The sequence below is a fragment of the Montipora foliosa genome, chromosome 10 (genome assembly GCF_036669935.1).
Source record: "Montipora foliosa isolate CH-2021 chromosome 10, ASM3666993v2, whole genome shotgun sequence".
In the NCBI taxonomy this organism is placed as follows: domain Eukaryota; kingdom Metazoa; phylum Cnidaria; class Anthozoa; order Scleractinia; family Acroporidae; genus Montipora; species Montipora foliosa.
In genome coordinates this window covers 9,379,118-9,381,617 of record NC_090878.1, presented here as the reverse complement: position 1 = coordinate 9,381,617, position 2,500 = coordinate 9,379,118, and the positions used below count along the sequence as shown (strand labels likewise).

At 46.4% G+C, this 2,500-nt stretch overlaps 1 protein-coding gene across 2 annotated transcripts in view; it reads right to left on the bottom strand.

Moving 5' to 3' along the window:
• LOC137973377 (rapamycin-insensitive companion of mTOR-like) overlaps positions 1 to 2,500 on the bottom strand; it is a 51,436-nt gene that overhangs the window by 5,773 nt on the left and 43,163 nt on the right. For both annotated transcript variants that reach the window (XM_068820172.1, XM_068820173.1), the window contains 2 exons: positions 945 to 2,500; positions 505 to 679 (listed from right to left, as the gene is read on the bottom strand). The exon at positions 945 to 2,500 is cut by the window's right edge and continues 541 nt beyond it. In XM_068820172.1, coding sequence (XP_068676273.1) covers positions 505 to 679; positions 945 to 2,500 — 1,731 coding nt within the window. The remainder of the gene's footprint in view (positions 1 to 504; positions 680 to 944) is intronic.

The window sequence follows — 2,500 nt, the reverse complement described above, 5'->3', positions numbered from 1 at the left end:
TCTAGTAACCTGCTATTGTTTGGTATAGACCGAATGCATAAATGGCGGCCAAAAATGTATTCTTTTGTCTCTGCGCTAATTAGTCTCACTAGCCTCGTTTGCATGGACAAAATACAATAGAAATGTCGTTCGAGAGCGAGGCTAGTGAGTCTCATTAGCAGATAAACAAAAGAATACATTTTTGGCCGCCATTTATGCATTCGGTCAATTGTGAGCAGCTTTTGTTGTTTTTAAGTCTGAGTCACTGTTTCAATAGACCATATTCGTATTCCCCGTATTGGACTGAAACTAGCTTGCCATGGAGTCTAATGCGGGGGAATATATTAAAAAGTATTTGCATTTGAAAAGATTTCCCGCATTAGCCTCCATTGCAAGCTAGTTCCAGTCCAATACTGAGAATACGAATATGGTCAATTGTTTAGTCTTTTGTTTTTGGATAGCGTAGCGAGCCAACCACATTATACCTTACGAGAGCTGCTACATCATCCAAAAATAATGCCTTACTTGGAAAAGAGTGCTGAGATCCAGAGGAAGACTGACACCAAGAAATTCATTTCCGGTGTTTTTATTGGAGGGGCTGAACTGCAGGAAGTCAAACGAACTGGAAATGCTGGCCAAACTATCAAGCTTGCTGTATGTTGAAAAATCCATTGTGGACATGGACCGGGGAAACACGAAACTGATAGGAGAAAAGGAAAGCCAGTAAGCAACAAAGGAAGATAGATCAACAAATGGAACAAGTGAATGATACAGAATATATCAAATGAATCTAAGAAAAAAAGTCTCGGACTCAGTCTACTTGGTCTAGGACACGGGTGACTTTTCCGAGATTTGGATTGATTCAATTGATTGCACTTGTAAATTACCATAGCGCCGGAGTAAAGATGCTCAGTTCGTCAGCCCAAATCAATCTAAGGAAAGACATCAATCTAAACGAAACTTACCTTGATCTTGCTGCCCCAAAAGCGTTCACCTTTGCCTCCAGGTCACGATTAAAACTTCTCTGGCGCCTTAGCGTGCTAAGCGCCGTGTATCCAAAGGCGTCACGCGAACTCGTATATGGCGCGGCTTCGGGGCTAGCGCTCGAGTTCCGACGTGTATCTCCGGAAACCACCGTAAAATTATCACTTGAACCATACAGCGTGTTCCTATTAGGGATCTTCTTAGAGCCCGCGTTATCTATCGAAGAATTTCCGCTACTGCTACTGCGCGTGCGCTTAGCCCGTGACAAATCTCCTGTTTTCAGTCCCAGTTTTTTCGCATAGTCGGCTGTCTCAAACGAGCTGCCGCGACTTCGCGAGCTGTTGAGTTCAGACTCCTCACTACTGAGATGGTTGCTGTTTACTAACAGTCTATCTCGTCTTAATCCACTGGCACTTGCGCTATCTACACTCAGAGCTCTTGTTTTGGAATCTGTGCCAGCGCAAAACACAATGGTTTTGTCGCTCAAGATCTTTACTTCAGCTAGGCTTCTGATGCTCCCGTGCAAATCGTTCAAATTCACCATCGCGGGAACATCAATGAGCTCCACGTCGGATCTAGCACGACTATTTTTGGCAACCTTAGTGAAGTCCGTGCTCCCGCTAAAACTGGAGCTACGGGTCTCGGGTATAATCCCCAGGGACGGGCTACCAATGCGGCGTTTCTCGGTAAGGCTGGTACTTCGCTGTCGCGATTCAAGCTCGTTCTGCAGTCGTTCCACGCTCGAGAACGGCTTGCTTTCACTTTTTCCATTTGTGAAATGGCTTGTTCCGTTGGGAGAATCACGCAACGGACCGCTTGAAGAATAAGATGGAGGCGATTCAAAGGACAACCCACCTTGGAAACTCTCTCCGGACGAGTTCAATGGTCGTTCTCTGTCATCAAAATTCTTGGTGGAGGCATCATCTGAAGTGGCACTCACTAAACTCTGATTGGTTGGGCTTCCCTGTTGTAGGTAGCCCCCGGCGTCGCTCGCGCTACTTGTGCGGCTGCGCGAAGAGATACACATCTCTAAGTAATCACCGCTGTCTATGCTTGCACTGCTAAGGTTACTTTCGGTGCGTGCGTGCATGGAAAGCAGAGTTGGTAAGTCTGTGCCCCCGCTCTCGCTGCGGTTTCGGATTTCAATCTTAAGAGAGGAATCCGCTGAGGTCTCGGAAACGGTGCGTTTGTCTTCACGGTGTCTATCAAACATATCGCCCATTGGAACAGATTCAGTTTTGACGGGAGCGCTGCCAGTGTGCTTATGGACCGGTGAAAGACCATTATCTTTTGGCGACAGAAAATCACCACCAGGATGTTCACCAACAGCTTCCAACGAAACCGGGACACGTTCCACGTTTGATAATGCCCTTCTCTTATTTTCAAACTTATCGCTCCAAACAGGTTTTTCGGCAAAACTACCACTAGCGAAATTCCCTTCGCTGAAATTTCTTCTATGGGCCAGTTTGGGCTCTCTGTTTGCGAACAAGGACATATCGAATCCGGACTCAGCATAAAGCCGCTCTAGAATACCCCC